We start from the raw sequence: 16,278 nt of genomic DNA, 5'->3' as shown, positions 1-16,278 counted from the left end.
GGGATAAATCCTGGCACATCTCAGGAAGGTGTCAGCAGCTTTGGGAAGGAGACCACCATCGGGTGGGCAGTCCTTGGGGTGCAGAGACTTGGAGCCCTCTCCTCCGGCTGTGCGGCTGCGGGTCTGCGGGTCTCACTCGCCTCCTTCTGCTCCCTGGGGAACACTGGGAATTCTGGTTGGCAAACTTGGCTTTTCTTGCACACTTCCAGGGCTGCAGCCTGTAAAACCGCGGCTTTCCTGGTTGACCCCACATTCTGCTCACACTGGCAAGAGTCCGCCGTGGCGTCTGCCGGATCCGCTGTAGGAGCGCGGTCAGGGGGCTGAGGAGCATTTCTAGCCTCAATAAATAGCAGAGCTGCCTGAAATTGCTTAAAAAACTTTTCTTTCTCAAATTCTTTCTCTGGAGCTTCTTGAGATGTAAGGCTCTGCTCTGAATGCTGCTTCTACCCCTAGAGAGGAGTGCCTGCTCTCCCAAATATAGTTGGTTTTTTTCCTTGTATAACTATCCTTTTCTATTTTTCTGGACCTTTTGGGGAAATTCCTCTTCCTTTTCCTGACACTCGCTGTCTTTCTTGCTGCTAAATAATGAATGAATCCAAGGAAAACAAGCCCTTTCTTCCAATCAAAGAAAATCACTTTAACGATAGCTTGTGCTGGTCTTTAGAGCTTTGCTTCCCACCGCACGCACCCCTCCACCTAACAGCCGAGGTCTGCAGCTCGGGTTTAGTGGCCTGGAAAAGATTAACAGCCTGCATGGCCGAGGAACTCCTTCGGATGAGCTTTGTAGTTGAGAAAGCACTAAATGGCACCGCAGCTCTTAAAATGCTTCTTCGAACCTGTCCGCAGCCTTGTTTTGTCAACGCGGAGCTGCTGGTCAGAGGGAGCAGCTCCTCGGCGCGGTGGGGAGGAGAGGAGAGCCCGTCCCCTCCCCATCCCCCCAGGATCTCTAGCAGTAACCTCTCCGAAATGTTGAGCTAATGGGAAAAAAAAAAAACCCCGATTCTTTCCTGTAATCCGGATGATATTAACCCTTGGGGCTGTGATTTGGTTGCAGTGATTTATTTTTCTCCTCCCTTTTTCAATGACGAATTACTGGAATGATTTTGATTTTGTTTTGTATGTAGATGCAGATATATAATTTCCTCTTCTGTTCATTCATTTTCCAGCCTTGTTTTCTTCCAGGTCTTGTTGCTCTCCACCTTCTCCTGCTGTGTTGCTGTGTGACGTGTCCGCCTTTACTTCGCCTGCTTCGCTACCATCTCATCTCAAATCTCAAGCCGTAGAACAACCTGGTGGTGCAGCCCCTTTCATGAGAAATCAACCTGCTTTTGATTTTGTTTTACGTTTTTTTGGTTGGGTTTTTTTTTTGGTTTTTTTTTTCCCCCCTCCTGATTTGTTTTAATTCAGGCCTTCACCTAATAGGGCACAGACAATGTTAATTCATGGACCTCTTACTCCCTCCTAAACTGAGACTCAGAGAAGGCTGGGCCAGTGTATAAAGGGTTAAAAAATTGCGACTCCAAAACAGTTCCCCTTCTGTTGGTGAACGGAGGATGTGGATTTATGCTCCGCAGGCTGGTTTATGTGACCGGACATCTCGTGAGCAGAACATCCCAGGGGGACTGGAAGCTCTGCACGAGCCCGGGATCCGCCTGCTCCCAGTCCGCAAACTGGGAGGTAGCAGATGTCCCGTAAAAACATCAGAGACATTTGAATTTTACAAAGCAAAGCCTTCCCCATCGCGTTTGTCCCTTCCTCTTTGGTTGCGGGCTTCAGCGCCCGGTCCTTCCTGGCAGCCTGGCTCTGAGCAGCAGTGTGTGGGGGGGTCCCCACCCCACCGGGGGACGTGATGTGCTCAGACCGTTCGTCTCATTTACGGAATTTGGTGCAAATGTTGGTTGAAAACTGAACATCTCATGTTTTTTTGAGTCCTTAACCTGCTGTTCCTTTTTGTGGGAAGTGTTAAAAATGTTTTCTTTTGGATAACCTGTTTCCTTCATGTGGTTGCCGTTGTGATTTTCATGCACGTTAGAGGTTCACACGGAGCAAGCAGCCCCGAGTTTAGAAGTGGCACGTGTGGGTCCAAATTTTATGTCAAGAACCCACCCAGATTGAGCTTTTTGGGGAAAAGCTCGAAATTGAGCTTCAGACCTCACAGCTTGGAGCTTAGCTGGCGTGTGCTGGTAGCGGGTTATTGCTTCACGTTCCCAGGTTTTGGTTAAAGACCTGAGGTTGATACTTGCCCGAACCCCCGGGCATGCAAACTTAGACACCAGCAGGTCCTTTGAAAATTCCAGTATTTCCTCTCCTGTGGGTCAGCGAGCAGCTTTTCATGCTGAAACGGCGCTTTTAATTCCACCTGCAAAGGCCTGTTGTTTGCTCGGTCTTAGGATCATCCCGTTTGGGTTTGGTCCGGGGTTGGCTCCTGCTCCATCCACATTTCTTCATAATTCTCTGTCCTCGGAGACATGCGTGCCACGGTGCGATGGGCCACGGGGTTGGTGTCTGAGAGCCCAAGTTGTGCTCCCTGCTGTCCATACCGGATTTGCAGACCAGTTTGAGAGGAGGGTAGAGCCCTGGGGTTTTGTTGGGGATCCCTGCAGTGCCCGGACAGGGTGCTCCTCATCTCCTCCTGCCTCTTCAGCAAATGCACCCTGCGAGCCAGACCCGTTGTCTGGAGGCACCCACGGACACTCCTCACGCAGTACGATCCTGGGGACGTTACCCTTGTGGGGCTGAGTTTTTGCAGGGTATCTATTGCTGAGAACACGTAGGGTGACCTGGAGGTACCCGTTACCTCTGCACCCCAGCTTGGTCTGATGTGTCTCTGCTCTGTGGCCCGGGGCGCAGTCGATGGCTGCAGCGCTAGGGAGTAAAGATAAACCTTAAACCAAAGCTGCTCAATAATCCCCGCTTCTCAAAGGGCCGTCAAATTTACAAGTAAACAGATATTGCTGGTTTTGCAAGGGTTTTCTAGATATTTGGGAAGATGTTATTTTTGTGGAGCTGAGTAGCGTGAGGTTTTTCCCCACTTTGGCTGCAGGTAAAACGGCGCGTGTCAGACCGGGGCGTTTTGCCCTGGATTTGTGCACACCAGAGCATGCAGAGAAACAGGGACCAAAAGCCCGGTGCGCGTGAACGCTGTGTCGAGCAATTCTGCAGCCTGAAATTTGTGGGATTGTACAGCTCAGCGCGGTTGCTGTTCCCGTGCTTAAACCGGCTCTGGTTTCCCCTTTCTCTCTGTTTTCCAGACGATCCCAGGTAATTGAAAAATTTGAAGCATTAGATATTGAGAACGCGGAGCACATGGAAACGAACGTGTCGGCCAGTGCTGCCCTTTCCAGTGAGACGCGGCAGGGCAGGAGCGAGAAGAGGGTTTTCCCGCGGAAACGGGTAAGCCGAGGTCTCGTGATGGGGTTTGGAGGATGGCACCTGGGCTCCGGCAGCCCAGGACAGAGGGGTTAGCTATAGGGTTCAGCTGTAGGGTTCAGCTCCAGGGATTGTCCCTGTGTGGAGCAGGGGATCAGGAGTCGCAGGCGGGCTCTTGCAGGAGCCAAACCGCCGTGTGCGCTCAGTCGGTGCAGTTTGCTGCTTGCCGCTCTGCTCCCTTGGCCCGGCTGCAGAGCGGAGTGGAAAATCAGGCTGTCTTCTCTCCTTCCTCCCACATAGAAAGAGGGAAACTTCAGATCTGGCATGGCAGGACGCATCAGGATGGAGTGAAGTAACAAAAGATGCAGACAGTCTTGAGAGTCCCAGATACGCTTAGATATATCGGGAACAAATTAATGCCTGAGAGGACCAAAAAAAGTGTATTGCCAATGAAATGACACTTGTTCTGAGCCCGAGATGCCCCTTAAATATGTGGATTTTTATGCCATGAGCCAAGAGAGTGGGACTCGCCGTCCTAGTTCCTGCGCTGATCTGGGCTAACCTTGTTTACACAGGACTTCACTTGTGAAGGCGCAGCTGTGGGCTCCATCCTGGATGTGTCTGCGTCTCCTCTGTCCCCGCATCGCCGGGCAAAGTCGCTGGACAGAAGGTCCACCGAGTCCTCTATGACGGTGAGCCACCATGGCCGTGTCCTCTGCCTTGGGGGAGGACGTGAGAGGCCCTTGCCAGGCAGGTCCAGTGAAAACTGAACTGTCTGCTGCTTTCCCCGTAGCCAGCACGTAGGACATAGGATACGCTTGGGTTCGGAGCAGGTTTCAGTGATTTGGCTTCACACTTGACACTTGGCGTGTTAAGGGGAGCTAACACATGGCCTAGTTTTCTAATGCCGCTTCCGTGATGTTTATGCAGTTGCAAGTGGGCGTGAGTGGGACGAAGGCTGCGAGGAAGGGCTGAACCGGCCCTCCTGCGCTTTCCTCCCTTTGCATATTTCAAATGCTCACCAGACCTGGAGGCAAACAGTACAGAACAAACACAAAAACGCTCTCTTCTTACTCACCACCCTTCTGTCGGAACAAAATAAATACACTTGCCAATCTCTCAAAAAGATTACACAGCCATTGTAAATACGAGCTGTGTTTTTTTGTGGGTAGACAGCTTCTATTCAAGGACTTCTCAGAAGAATTCAGTAGCTTAGTGTTTCTGTAGTAGCTTTTCCTGTAGACTTGAGAACCACAAGAGTGATTTTTAAATTCTTGGTGGTAATAAAAAGGTGCAAGAAGTGCACATTAAGTGACGATGCACGTCCTCTGATGAAGGCAAGAAAATCATGCAGTCAGTGGGAAGAAAACCTTTTCCTTGCACTAAATACACCTTTCTTGTGCCACTCCTGCTACGAAACCTGCACACCTGCAGGCTTGCAGCTGTGATTGCAAGAGTCTCCCCTGCCCATCGGGTTCACTGTGTCAGATCAGATCGGTTATCCGTCAGGATGAAAGGCGGGGAGAATTCATCCCTTGTTAGGCTCAGTTGGTTACAGCAGAGCTGTGGCTTGCACTGTGTGGGTTATCTCTTCCATCAAGTGCTTCATCTCGGGTTTTTTTTGGTTTCTAATGTGTTCACACGTCAGTAGCAGCTAGTCTCAAACTTTTCGTGCTTCAGCAGCTTTGCAGCTTTGGGCAAAGTCTGTGCTCTCCTGCCTGCCGAGCACTCGGAGGAAAGCAGAGGGGTTTCTGTGGAGGAGCGGGACGTGCAGGACAAACCTTCCCGCTCCGGGTGCTTCTATAGTGTCTCGCTGCAGTGGTTTTATTGCCTGCAGCCACATCGCAGCCAGGGCTGCTCAGGCCAGCATCTGTCCGCCCCCTCCTCCCATTCTCTAGGCGTTTGGGAAGGGCAAGGTGGCATTTACTCGCCCCTGTGTTTTTGTGGAGCGGGGCTGGGTTCCCGCCACCGTGGCAGCGCCCAAATGTGGGTTGTGCCGTCCCACAGCATAAATTTGATGGAATAGGCTTCCAGACCCCAATTTTCCATTGCTCCCTTTGCTGTGGCCCATTTCAGATGCTACAGCTGCATTTGCCGCACAGCTCTCCTTTCCTCCTCCACTCTGCCGCACGTGGAGCAGCTGGAGGAGCTCAGCCTCGAGGGAGCCAAGGCATTCCCACCACATCCTTCCCTGCAAAGGGCTGGCGGGAGTTAATCCCGCGCTGTCACGGTTGCTTTTCTCAGAGCTTCAAGACCCCCATGCACCCGCTTTGGAGGAAAGAGCATGTTGGTGTTTGGGTGGTGCAGTGCTGGGATTCCCTGTATTTCCAGCCTTGGGAACTCAGCCTTGTTTTGAACCCTGCAGCATCAATAGCACATAGCTTTTCTTTTGTAATATATAATAGAAGGACAAAACTGCCTGCAGTCTTGCTAATTCCTTGCTTCTCCTTCCTCTGTAATGCTGGTGTTGCAGTAGGAAATTACAAGAGAAATGCGAGGAAAGGGACAGCCTGAATAGACCGTACAGCAGGTCTGTGTTCTGCCTGGGAGCAAATGTTTAGCTCCACGCGATACAATGATCTGATTTAACTGTTGCTGGTCTCTTTTATTTCTGCGCTGTGTTGTATCGAGCCACTGCTGTTGCCTGCTCCCCGGCTGGGCGCGGACGCTTCCACCCCCGCCTCTGATCGCCTCTCTCCTTTCTTGCAGCCCGACCTGCTGAACTTCAAGAAGGGCTGGTTGACAAAGCAGTATGAGGACGGGCAGGTGAGTCCGGGGGAAGCTCTGACCTTCGTGTCAGTCTTCCGTGCCGCAGTCAATCCCAGTTTCTGGCAGCCGACGTTCATTCCGATGTCCCGGCTGTGCAGACTGTGCATGGGGCTGCTCTTGGTGGTGACGAAGCCCCAATGTCCTTGCCGGGTAGATCAGCATGGGCCCTGCTCCAGATGGGAGAAACCAGATGTTGGGCAGAGCAGCGACGGGGAATTGGTACAGGCGGCAGTGGTTGTGTTCGAGCCCTGTGCAAACGGTGTTTGTCTCGGAGCGGGAATAGCTGGTGTTCTGTCCTGGGGAGGTTTCAAAGCCCCACAGCTGGGGATTGTATCCTGGGTTTCTAGGGAGCTGGGGCAGCTTGGATAGCAGCACTGGTTTCGTGTTCCAGTTCTCTGTTAGTCTCATCTCCCTTGTGACCCAGCAGCCTCTTTGGCGTCAGTAATGAGCCTCGGATAAAGTCTCCTGAGCTCCGCGGAAATGGCAAGGCCAAGAAAGAAATAAACGCCTCTGAGTTGGCACTCAGGGAAGCAGCCGCTGCCACTTTCCTCCTGTCCGTTCCTGGAGGGATGTGGGACATGCTGCTCTTGGACCCTTAGAGATGCGCACTGATGCAGCATGGCTGTTTGTCCCTTCCCTGGATTTCCTTCCCTCCCGCTCAGCCTGTCAAGGGAAAATGAAGGCGACTCGCCCACGGCTGTGAGCGCCGTGTCCTGGGCTCTGCTGCGGGTACCTGCTGGTGTGTTGGGCCCTGGGGCACGTCTGTAGGTAGCCAGAGGGGGAATCGGCTGCCGGAGCGAGTGCTTTGTTAACTGAAAGCTGCCTTGGGTAAGCCTCTGCCTCGCTGGGAGCGTGCAGAAGGCGTATTTGTATAGAGCAAGGGCCAGGAATAGGCTCCAACTCAATTTCTAGATGCTGCAGATAAAACATGAATGTTTTACTGCTTTTTTTTATTAAAAAATGGTCCCTCCAAGGCTTTAAGTGCAGCCACTAAAAGCATCGTCCTGCCAGTGGAGCTAATGGGAAGGCTCCGACTGCCCCTGTGGCTCTCACGGTGTTTCACCGTCACACGCAGGGTTGGTGCCGCTGAGGGTCTGGCTCTCTGCCGGTGCAGCAGCGCTGGGGAAATCAGGGTCCTGGTGGTGCAAACCATCACGGTGGCCCTTGCATCGCTGCCTGTTCGGGTTTCCCCTTCCCCCCAGGAGGGCTTCTCGGCAAAGCCGAGTGTGGAGCTGGGAGGGGAGAGGCTGCGAGCTGCCTCTGCCGGCTGACCTGTGACGAGCTGCCCAAGCTCCTCTGGCGGGGAAGGAGCAGGATTGTAACTGCCCCGTCTTGGTTGTTTCCTAGTGGAAGAAGCACTGGTTTGTGCTGACCGACCAGAGCCTGAGATACTACCGGGATTCCGTGGCGGAGGAGGTAAATGTCTTCCCCATCGGCGTTCAGGCGGAGCCCCAGGTGCTCCCAAACTGGCCGTGGCAGGTTGTCTTTGCAGATGCCAAGGTCCTAGAGCATTGCTCTTCAGGACTTTGTGCTTCTTGAGGACCTGCTGCGTGCTTCCCTGCGAGCCCACCGTGCTTTGGGGTTGCAGAACGTTATGGCTTATTTTACCTCTTCCCTCTCCAGGCAGCTGACCTGGATGGAGAAATCGATTTATCCACGTGCTATGATGTTACTGAGTACCCGGTTCAGCGAAACTACGGCTTCCAGATCCACGTAAGTAAAAAGTGGGGAGGAGGAAGAGTCTGGCTGCGGGACGATGGATGGGACTGCTCATACCTAAGCTGCTGCTTGAGGATGCTCATCTGTGGCGAGGGAAACACCTAAAAGAGGCTGCCCTGCATCCCCTGCTGCGCTCCGGAAAGCTGTCGCCTTGGGTCTAAGAGACAGTTTTTTGGTTTCCAAAAAGTGGAGGGGAAAGGGAAGGTTTTGTCTCAGGCTGAGGGTCTCAGCTGTGGCAACATCAGCCTGATGACTGAGAAATGTTCATTCCCACCGGGAGCCTGTTGGGAGATGGAGGGGCTGGGTGCGACCTCCGCGTGGCCGGCGAGCAGTGCCTGGGGCTGGGTGCTGGGTGGTATTGGGGGGTGTGGGAAGGTGCTGGTGGGTGCAATCAGCTGCTTTGAGCCAGTTCCTCCTCTCTCCCTAGACAAAGGAAGGGGAATTCACCCTCTCCGCCATGACGTCGGGCATTCGCCGCAACTGGATCCAGACCATCATGAAGCACGTTCGCCCCACCACGGCTCCCGATGTAACAAGGTAAAGGGGGGAGTTTGGCAGCCCCTGCAGTGTCTGGTTTGCTGTGCTGGAGTAACTCTTCCTTTATGCCCTTTCTTTCCTCTTTCTGAGCCTGTCCGCTCCTGGAAGCCGCGGCTCTTTCTCACATCACTCTCTCTGGGCTTAATTTGGATACGCTTTGTGGGGATGCTGATAGGCTGAGTTACTCTTACGCGCGCAGATTTCAAAGAGGGTTGAAAAATGTGGCTTTAATTTGTGCATAGGAATATGAAATACTGTTCCTATATCAAGGCTCCTCTGGATTCCCACCAGGTATTGTGAAACCACTTGGATTCAGTTGTGCTGGGTTCCCCCTTTCCTCTGGCTACTGTTCAGCACGAGCTGCCCGTCCCCGCCGTGGGTCACGGCAGCACGAGCCCAGGGTTCAATTTAGAAGCTGTTTGGCTCTGATATATTTTAAACTCCAGCCAGCAAATAGTCTTCCCTCCTCTTCTGATCTTCCAGATAGCTGCCGCAGCTCATTCCCCTTACGCATTAGTGACGCTCGCGTCTCCTCCTGCCATCAGTGCCAGAGGAAGGGACCCCCCCGCTTCACAGAGTACCTTCTGTGAGCGCTTGTGGCTGCGGGTAAAGGGTGTTTGACCTCCTCACAGCTAACGGCGCCAGCCACACTCCTACGGGCCACCTCTTACAGGCTTCGTGGACACGGCCGCACCATTAACTCCGTCTCCTGTCCTTACTGTAGCTGCAGCAAGCAGGTTTTTGCCAGGTTTGTCCTCACATTGATGGAATGGCTCTTACCACCGGGTGCTGTTGACCTGGAGATGCTCCAGCCTCTCCTTCCCCATCCCGCTTGGCACTCGGCCACCGTTTCCCAGCCCTGCCCGAGCTCTGGTGGATCTCGCGGGGGTCTCGGGGAAGCCACCTCTCTCCTCACTCCTGTGTATGTTTGATTTCCATGCAATCCCAGGAAAAACTTCTCTTTGAAACTATCCGTGCTGAAGCCCAGGTTGGAAAACTGTGTTCTCTCCTGTATTAACGTTTTGTGGTTTGTATATCTCGTGATTCACTGCATGCTCCTCCTTTTCTGCACCTCGGATGGGAAGTCCTGCAGTTTCCATTTATTTTTCTTTCTTTTCTTTTTTTTCCTCCCCCCTTTTTTTTTTTCTTTAAATAAAAGCCAGAGAGAAGGGAAGAAGCAACCTGGTCTTGACACTTGGTTTCCCCACACTGGTATCTTCCGATGTGACTAGATATGAAGATGAAGACCAAGGAAATTTGAGGAGACCTCTCAGCCTTTAAAGAGCCAGAGATATTTATAGCCTAACAGGTTACTGCAGCACGGTCGTTCTGTGCTCTGCATCTATTCTGAGCCCACGTGAAGTCGTTTGACTCGGCTTACCCCGGTGAGAGGGTCCAAGCGCAGGTACCGGTTGGGCAGTAACTTGTTACGCTGCATAAATAGACGGGGAATCTCAACCTTGAGCTGGGGAAAAGGGAATTATAGGTGCACTTCTGTCATTTTCCACCGAGCTGGTGTCGGCTGGGGTAGGCTCTGGCGTGGGTTAGTCACCTTGCTGAGAAGTTGGCCGAAGGGCTGTGCCGCCCGTGAAGCGGGGCTGTGTTCGCCCGCTGCCTGCTCGCAAGCCCTTTGCCGTGGTGCGTGGCTGCACGGGGTGTCCCAGCCCGTCCCGCCTGGCTTCGGGCACGGCGTTAACATCCGCACCCGGGGAGCGGCTTGTGGATGCGGCTGCTGGAAAGCCAAAGGACAGACTGCCGAAGGCAGAGGTGGCAAACATCTGCACAGCGTGACCGGGGCGTTGGAGGGACATTAGCCTGGATGCTTGGCTGTGCCAGGAGGGCAGCGGTGTTTGCCCCGTCCCTGGGGCTAGTCCGACTCCGCACGCTCCTGCAGCCCTCCCCTGGGTCTCGTTAACCCGCTGCCATGTCTCCACTGAGCCAAACACCCGTTTTCTGGGTTACTCAAGTCCTAATTACTGTTTATATTGCTGCGTGTGTCAGGTGCTGCACCGCTCCCTGCCCTCAGCAGTGCCCTGCAATCTGCAGAGGCACTAATTACGCTGCTAACGATGACCGTGCAGATAAAGAAGGTGGCCGCTTCAGCACTGGGTCCTTGTTCAGCTCGCAGCCCCGGTGAGGCCGAGTTCCCCAGTGCCCCCCCAGTTCCCCGCAGCCTTCGTGTGCTTCTCGCACGCTGCCGCAGCGTGCTCAGCCCGCAGCTTGCACCGTTCCCACAGCCACCCGTATTTTTAAAAAAATTTTTTGTTTTGACCTATAAATACCACTGTGAGGCAAAGACTCCCCCTCCTATGTGGTGTGAATTAATTTGTCTGGGATGGAGGAGATGCGAAATGCTTGAGCGGAATTAATAGCCATGGGGCACTTGCGGGAGATTAAATGAGAAACTTCAGGTCGGTCTTCTGAGTCTCTTAACTCGGTTCCCAGCGGCCGTCCCGCTGCTCCCTGACACATATCCCATGCCCTTTGGAAAGCAGCAGAAGAGAAATGAGCTCGCAAGAGATATCACCTCTACAAATGCCGAGATTCTTCCACGTGGTATTTAGAGCAGCATCATTTCTGTCTCCTAACAACATCCGAGGGCCCCCAGGACCCCCTTTTTCACCTCGCACTCTTCTCCATTTTAAGACTCCATCTCATCTGCGCTTTACTTATTTAAAACGCAGCTGTAATCGCTAACTGACTCCAGATTGAGCGCCTGGCTTTGGAGTCACGCAGTATCTTCTTAGCGGTTGAGGAGCGAGGAGGTTTCATCGTGGTGCCTTTTGGGTTTATTTTATTAGCTGCAAGTGACAGAGCTGAAGAAGGAATTATCTCCGAGCTGGTTTTAGCCTGTAACTGCCAGAGTTTCTTGAAACCCAGCTCTACCGAGCCTGTGGTTTGATCGTGGATGAAAGTGCATCGGAAGATACTAGCCCTGGACCCATGCGGAGTCATTTCTTCTGCTCCATTCTGTGTTTTGGGCACACGCACATCCATGAGGTTGTTGGCTGTGGGAGCTGGGGTGTGTTACCAAGGCGGGAGGAGAAGCCGTGCTGCTGCTGCTCCCTCCCGCTCCCGGCACTCTGGGTGCATGTTGTCCGTGGGCCCCCGTTAGCCGTGATTTGCCTGCAGCGAGGAGCTCGGGGAGCTGCTTTCCAGCTCTTCCCACTGCGCCTTTCTAGAAAGCTTGCGGAGGCTGCGCTGGAGCCCGGAGCCCGGGGGGATGCTGTGGTTGTACTGGAAGGGGGGGAGGCAGGAGCCAGGCTGAGCAGCCGGGCTGCGCCTCGGGAGGCATCTCGGGGGCTTCTGGTAGCAAAGAGGGTTCAGCAAATGCCTGCCAGTCCCTGGGCACGGCTTCCTCTGCCGACTTAGCATACTGCTATTTTCTTTTTTAGTTTTGATCTGCATGTTTCAAGGCTGGCATGTCTACGTTTAATAAGCTAATACTTCCTTATGGATTAGTAGGTTGGAAACGGTATTGCCTTCCCCTATTAACTTACCCTGCTTGACGAGTATGTCTCCCCTCTCAACCCACCACCCTCTAACTCAGCCCTAAAAATCGTTCCTTGCTTGAGAAACTGACATTTTCAGTGACTGCCGTGGTCTGTTGAATAACTCTTGCTCTCCTCGCTGCCCCAACAACTGCTCGTACGGCGTGCAGCCCCCGCGCCGGGGCGGCTGCCCGTGCCGCCCGCAAGGCTGCTCTCCCCGGGGGAGGTCTGCGCCTTCAGTGCAGATAGTGGCACGGAGAAGTTTTCGACCCGTTAATACCCCGACTTCGCCAAGCACGAGGAAAACCTTCCCCCTCTTACCCAAGACCTCTGGGAGCTGCTCTGTGCTTCTCCGCCCGGCAGCTCTGAAGCCAGACTGACTTTGGTGGGACTGGTGGCATCCTCCCCGCGAGCACGTGACTATGGCCGCGTGGACCGGCGTGTGTGCATGGAGCCCTGCAGCCGGGGAGGCGGGCGGAGAGCCGGCCTGCGGGCACCGCAGGAGCTTTCAAAGGCTCTTCTCCACCCGGCAGGACAGTTGAGGGTCGCTGCCTCCGCCGTGGGCTGCTGCTGGGTTGTGGTTGCCGGCCCCACGGCGGCTGCCAAGGAGGAGCGAGGTCGGGATCGGCCGCTCTCCGGGGCCCGGGGGGTGCCCAGGAGCAGCTGGGGCCGCTTGCACCAAGGCTTTGCACACCAGCGCGACCCCGGGGAAGGGCAGCGGCGGCTCCTGTGCCCGAGAGGTGACAGGAGACGGAGGGGCAGGGGGGGGCACCCACATGGCATTGGCTTGGGCTTCCAGCAGCCCCTTTCCACCCGGCTCTTTGAGGCATGCGTGGGAGCACCTGGCCATCTCGAGCAGCCACTGACGCTTTGCTTCACCCTCTCTCTGTCCTCACAGCTCCCTGCCGGAAGAGAAAAGCAAAACAAGCTCTTCCTTCGAAACTGGTCCAAAGCCGAGCGAGAAGCCGGATGCGGAGCAAGCTGAGCTGGACCCCGAGCAGAAGCGGAGCCGTGCCCGGGAGCGCCGGCGAGAAGGACGGTCCAAGACCTTTGACTGGGCTGAATTTCGCCCCATCCAGCAGGCCCTGGCGCAGGAGCGTGCAAACGCTGCAGACTCCTCCAAGAGTGGCTCTGCCGCCTTCCCCAGGGACGCCGGTGCCACCGATGCCGACCCGGGAGAGCTGGAGCGGGAGCGGGCCCGGCGACGGGAGGAGCGTCGCAAGCGCTTTGAGATGATCGATGCTGTGGACGGGGCAGGGTCGGAAGAAGCATTAAGGATGGAGGTGGACCGGATCCTGCCCGTCCCGGCGGACATCAAACCGCAGAACGTGCACGTGGAGATCGAGCAGCGCTGGCACCAGGTGGAGACCACCCCGTTGCGGGAGGAGAAGCAGATCCCCATCGCACCCCTGCACCTTGCTCACCCCGAGGACCGGGACGAGGGGCTGACGAAGCAGCACTTGACCACGCTGCTGGAGAAGGAGGTAAAGTGGGGTGCGTGGGGTGCAGGCTGCCTGCCGAAATGGCCCTTAGGCCACTGCAGGTACTGTAGGAAGCCTGAGCAAGGCTTTAAAAAGCTGCATTTATTCCTGTTTTGTAATAGCAATGAGTGGGGATGCTGTAGGGTCCCCTGGGGAGGTGACAGGGCGCAGATCCGTGTCTGTTCCCGTACAGCTCTGCCGGCAGCTTTCGCATTCCCACGGCTGCAGAAAGGGCTGTTCTTGCAAGGGTGGTACTTCGTTGCCCTCTCCCAGCCCATGGCAGCCACCACTTCTGGTGGTTGTTAGCCGGCCTGCCTCTGAGGAGATGGGTGCAACTGATCTCTCTCAACCAGACTCTCAATTCAAGCTCATAGCCTGGTGCGCCTCTGCAGCGGCAGAGATTTGTGTCTGCAGTTATGTCTGCAAAAACTATTCACTGGCTTGAGTGACAGCACGCGCCGCAAAGGTTCCCTTTTTGTGGAGCCTACATCAGTGTTACAATTTTCGGAAAAGAAAGGAGGAGACTCGGCTCACTTGGAAGAGGCCCACGCCTGGGATAACAAAGGGTGTTCTTAGTTGGGATTAAGGTGTATTAGCAGGAATGAAAGGGGTGCAGGCGTGGAGTAACCAGGAGTATCGCTGCTCTGAACCGGGCTGGGATTTGCCTGGGTCGTGCCTGGCACGAGCTGGTGCCGCTCGTCCTTTGCTGCAGTGAGCTTTACGAATTAAACTAATGCGGAACTTAGTTCTTTCAGGGGGAGGGATTTTGCCCAGCAAAATGAAATCCAGAGCAGAGCAAAGCAGCCGTGCCATCAAAAGCCCATTCACTCTGCTCCGCGTCCCCTCTGAGCCCCTTATGGCCGACCCCCTGCCCACTCACTGGACGCTGTCTCTGTTCGTGTCCCTCCAGCTGGAGCAGAAGCAGAAGGAGGCCCTGGAGCTCCTGGAGCAGAACCGGCACCTGCAGGACCAGCTGAAAGTGGCACTGGGCCGGGAGCAGAGTGCCCGGGAGGGCTACGTGTTGCAGGTAGGAGAGCGGGGAGGAGAGAGGAATCCATCTTCTCTGCGCCCGAGGGGGACCCTGGTGGGCTTCAGTCCAGGGTGTTCATGGGGGCATCCTGGTGGACACGGAGATGTGCACCACAGAGTGGGCTCCAAGAGATTTGGCCTTTTTGCAAATGTTGCTAATTCTGTAGCCTTACCAGGATCATCTGCTCAACGAAACCTCTCATCTGGGATGCAGTAGACAGAAGATAGCATTGCCTGCTTTGGAGGCAAAACAAAACACAGCCTTGATAGACAGATGGGACCTCAGCAAAGTCCACCTCTGATCCATCCCACACTGTGTTTGCCTATGCAACTGCTGTTTCACCATTTCTGTGCCCCAGACGTTCCCCTCAGGCAGTGGGGTGCACACAGAACTTTCTAGGCATCTTGTAGCCCAGCAGTTGTGCCTGGATGAGGAGTTTGTGTGGTGGTTACACGGGCAAACACAGTACACGCAGGGGCGTCTCTCAGGCCCATTCCCCGCAGCCAGGGAGGGATTTGCACCGGGACAACCTATTGTCTTGGATCACTTCGGTGGTTTTGTGCGTTATGAGATGCCTTTCCTCAGCAAAGCCTAGGAGTGTGTTTTGAAGGTTCTGGCAAAAGAGACGGGAGAGTCTCTTAGGAAGCCTTTCCTCCCCTCCTCCAAACAAAGCGGGCTTTTTCCAGCCCTTCCTCTGGGAGCTTCCGTGCCCAGAGGAGCCATGAGCAGCTGCTGGCTGCTCTCGTGGGTCTGCAGTCCTGTTTTGTGCAGGGGCAGCGGTTTGAACCTGCTCAAATCTGCTCGGCCAAACTGGCTGTGGATCGAAGTGGCCGTGCGCGGCTGCACGCTGCGCTCACGTGGCAGCAAACCCGGTGTCGACGCTGAACCTCGCGTCCTTATTTCTCACGGCGGAGGTTGCACAGGCAGTGGGGCCAGCCCAGGCAGGGGGGGCACCTGGCCTTCCTTGCCGGTGATCTCGGAGGAGTTATTCATTGATCTCCTCGGAGGAGTTATTCATGCATTTATTTCTGGAGTCCCCGAGCTGACAGTGCTTGCTCGGAGGAGTTCTGTTTTCACTTGGCAGTGTTGGAAGAGTAACTAACGCCCACTTCCCTGGGGCAAAGGCATCCCTTTGCCTGGAGCCTGGAAAAATCAGGGAACGTGGCTAAAAGCTGGATGCTGTATCCACTGTCAGATTGGCCGTGTTGAAGTTGGCCACAGCGCCTCGATAGGAGGAGCGGGGGCAAGAGGAGAAGTCTGCAGAAGGGCTGAGGAAATCATCGCTGTAGTGAGAAAAGACACAAACTTTGACCTGGAAGTTGGAGAGGGTTTTCGGAAGGGTTGGAGACTTTTCCTTGCTCCAGTCTAATTGTTCTGGGGATTTCCCTGATGGTTCCCCGGGAGCAGAGGGATTAAAGTCCTGGTACAGAAGAGAGTAACCCCACCAAACCCTGCTGAGGTGGAAGGAATGGAATCGCTGGGGGGGGTCTGCAGCCCCGGACTGGGCACACGTATTTGGATGGACCCTCTGAATTTCATGTGCCCCCCACTTCTATCATGCCTAATTTTGGAGAGGTTCCTATGTTGTCTATAGAGAGAGATGATGGAGGAGCCTGACTGCTGCCAGCCCCGTCCCTCCTGAGCTGCCTGGGGGGCACCAATCCCCCCCTCCTTGGCAGCGTGACCAGCCCCATACAGACCCCCAAGCGCTGCCCCGACATAAAAGACGCTGCACGTTTCGCAAGGCAGCCGCTGAGATACCCACCCCCCTGCATGTGCCGCGCACCGAAGGCTCTCCGGCCTCGTGTAACCCCTTCTCTCGCTCTGAGCTTCCTCGGGACGGGGGCACCCCAACTTTGAACCCTACTGGGAGAAACGTCGG

General features: G+C 54.9%; 1 protein-coding gene across 9 annotated transcripts in view; it reads left to right on the top strand.

Annotated features, from left to right (window-relative positions):
* Positions 1-16,278, top strand: part of MPRIP (myosin phosphatase Rho interacting protein) — an 83,085-nt gene that overhangs the window by 49,470 nt on the left and 17,337 nt on the right. For 6 of the 9 annotated variants that reach the window (XM_063343324.1, XM_063343322.1, XM_063343325.1 and 3 more), the window contains 9 exons: positions 3,252-3,393; positions 3,945-4,061; positions 6,079-6,135; positions 7,486-7,554; positions 7,762-7,851; positions 8,285-8,394; positions 9,344-9,382; positions 12,784-13,369; positions 14,277-14,393. In XM_063343324.1, coding sequence (XP_063199394.1) covers positions 3,252-3,393; positions 3,945-4,061; positions 6,079-6,135; positions 7,486-7,554; positions 7,762-7,851; positions 8,285-8,394; positions 9,344-9,382; positions 12,784-13,369; positions 14,277-14,393 — 1,327 coding nt within the window. The remainder of the gene's footprint in view (positions 1-3,251; positions 3,394-3,944; positions 4,062-6,078; positions 6,136-7,485; positions 7,555-7,761; positions 7,852-8,284; positions 8,395-9,343; positions 9,383-12,783; positions 13,370-14,276; positions 14,394-16,278) is intronic. The other 3 variants (XM_063343321.1, XM_063343329.1, XM_063343330.1) reach the window with 1 other exon arrangement.

This window comes from Chroicocephalus ridibundus, chromosome 8 (genome assembly GCF_963924245.1).
Source record: "Chroicocephalus ridibundus chromosome 8, bChrRid1.1, whole genome shotgun sequence".
NCBI classification, from domain to species: Eukaryota; Metazoa; Chordata; class Aves; order Charadriiformes; family Laridae; genus Chroicocephalus; species Chroicocephalus ridibundus.
This window is presented reverse-complemented; position numbering and strand designations above follow the sequence as displayed.